This window comes from Rutidosis leptorrhynchoides, chromosome 8, assembly GCF_046630445.1.
Source record: "Rutidosis leptorrhynchoides isolate AG116_Rl617_1_P2 chromosome 8, CSIRO_AGI_Rlap_v1, whole genome shotgun sequence".
Lineage (NCBI taxonomy): Eukaryota > Viridiplantae > Streptophyta > Magnoliopsida > Asterales > Asteraceae > Rutidosis > Rutidosis leptorrhynchoides.
The window spans coordinates 78449729-78451628 of record NC_092340.1 but is presented as its reverse complement, the minus strand read 5'-3'; the positions used below and the strand labels follow the sequence as shown (position 1 = coordinate 78451628).

Sequence of the window (1900 nt, the reverse complement as noted above, 5' to 3'; positions counted from 1 at the left end):
ACCCTAGATGCGTGGCCTATCAACCGAATTTTTTTCGAATAGCTTGTTGAAATGAGAAAAAAATCGTATCTTTAACATAATTTGGATCTTCGTGCCAAATCCCATCAACCATTATACCTCGGAAGTTACACTTGTTATATTTCCTTCTTAATGTAGCATGAAAAAATTTTGAGTTTTCGTCCCCATCAAGAATCCATTTGACCTTTGCTCTTTTGTTTCAACATACTAGCTTTCACTTTTTCTTTTTCCCCCCAACGTCTTCTACAATCAAGCCATGTTTCCCGATCCGACTCACTAAGAGTATTAGATTCCGCTTTCAATTCCCACTCCATTGCTTCGTTCTTTAGTTCATTTATACGAATCAAGAGAACAGAAGTTTTTTAAACTCCAAGATTTGAGCGCCAACTTAACGTTCTTTAACCTATCCCTAAACACACAATCCTTCCTATATCCCTGAATAGGTTGAACCCAAGCCTCACTAATTATTTTATCCAGCTCTTCACAATTGAACCATTCATCAAAAACCTTGAACGGTCTCGGCCCGTAATCAAGCACCTTATCCCTAAGAAGCAAAGGACAATGGTCCGAGAGATTCCTATCTAATGAAACAATCGAGAGATCTTCCCAAAGACTAAGAAAATCATTCGAAACCAAGAACATATCGAGTTTGTTAAATTTAACCCCATCATCGCTTATTCTCGTGAACTTTCTACCATTAAGGGGGATTTCAATCAAACTATTTCTAACAATGAAATCGTTGAATCTATCGGCCCGACATTGATGAAATTGGGAATTCATACGATCCGAAGAAGTCCTAACTTCATTGAAGTCCCCGCATAGAAGCCACTTAGAATTAACACTCTCCAAAAGCTTATCTAAATACTCCCACATAAGTTTTTTGCTACGGTCATTATGAGGGCTATAAACATTAACAATGGTAGAATCATTACCCGTGGTCCTCCATCTCCTCTAATGGCTAAAAAGAACTCACAAAAGGTATGGCTATCCACCTCAAAAGCACCTTTATCCCAAACTACTAGCAAACCCCCCGACTCTCCTACCGCACCTCTTTAATAATACCCACAATTTGTATCCCCCATAAGGAGTACACCCACGCATCCAAGACCTCTTTGCACTTTGTCTCTTGAAAAACCGCTATACATGGTCGTTCTTTCATGCAAATATTACGAACCCACCCAAATTTCCCATCAACCGCAAACCCCCGAACATTTAGAGAAAGGATCTTCATAGAGAACCAAGACAAACGAAAGGTTAGCGAACACTTACAAAGGGGTTGAGGTAGACCACCTCAATCCAATTTGTTCGCCACATTTCCTCACTTCCTCACTGTTGAGTGATTTTTCTTTTCCATCACATGACTTCTTCAAAGGAGGTTTATCTCCTTTTGATCTTTTACCTTTTCTACTCCCCCTCTTACCACACGTTCTACAGTTGAACTTCTTGTTTCTATCGCAATTCGAATCACACTTGAACCTGTTTTTAAATCTCATTATCTGTAAAGATGCCCGACAATTAGTCATCGCTATCAAATAGTAATCACTGCAATAAGAGACCTCTGTTGTACCCCTACTCGAAGCCCTGCGGTTATTATTATTGTCGGGTACATAAGAGAAATTACCCATGTTATCAGAAGAAGATATATTCCTATTGTGTTTTACTTTTGGAAGTTTGGCCTTCGATGCCTTTTTCTTATTACAACCCAATTCTCCCATATTAGGTCCATTGGACTTTTCCACAGTATCCTCTGATCCATCATCCATTATTGATATACTAGGCCCAACAGTATCCTTATTAATACCCACTCCACCACTATTTTCGTGATTGGGCCCAAAATTTGGATCTTGTGTCGGCCCAAACATATTCGGCCCGCTCCCTACCC

General features: G+C 39.6%; 1 protein-coding gene across 1 annotated transcript; it reads right to left on the bottom strand.

Annotated features, from left to right (window-relative positions):
• Positions 1–348: 348 nt before the first annotated feature.
• LOC139863543 (uncharacterized) lies at positions 349–1249 on the bottom strand. The gene is made up of 2 exons (XM_071852165.1): positions 1067–1249; positions 349–969 (listed from the first exon to the last, which is right to left on the bottom strand). The coding sequence occupies exons 1-2, from the start codon at positions 1247–1249 to the stop codon at positions 349–351; spliced, it is 804 nt and encodes a 267-aa protein (XP_071708266.1).
• Positions 1250–1900: the final 651 nt, after the last annotated feature.

Coding starts and splice junctions, on each gene's coding strand:
- LOC139863543 (XM_071852165.1), bottom strand. CDS start 1,249: ATGAAGATCCTTTCTCTAAATGTTCGGGGGTTTGCGGTTGATGGGAAA. Junction 970..1,066: donor TTGTGGGTATTATTAAAGAG/GTGCGGTAGGAG, acceptor TTTAGCCATTAG/AGGAGATGGAGGACCACGGG.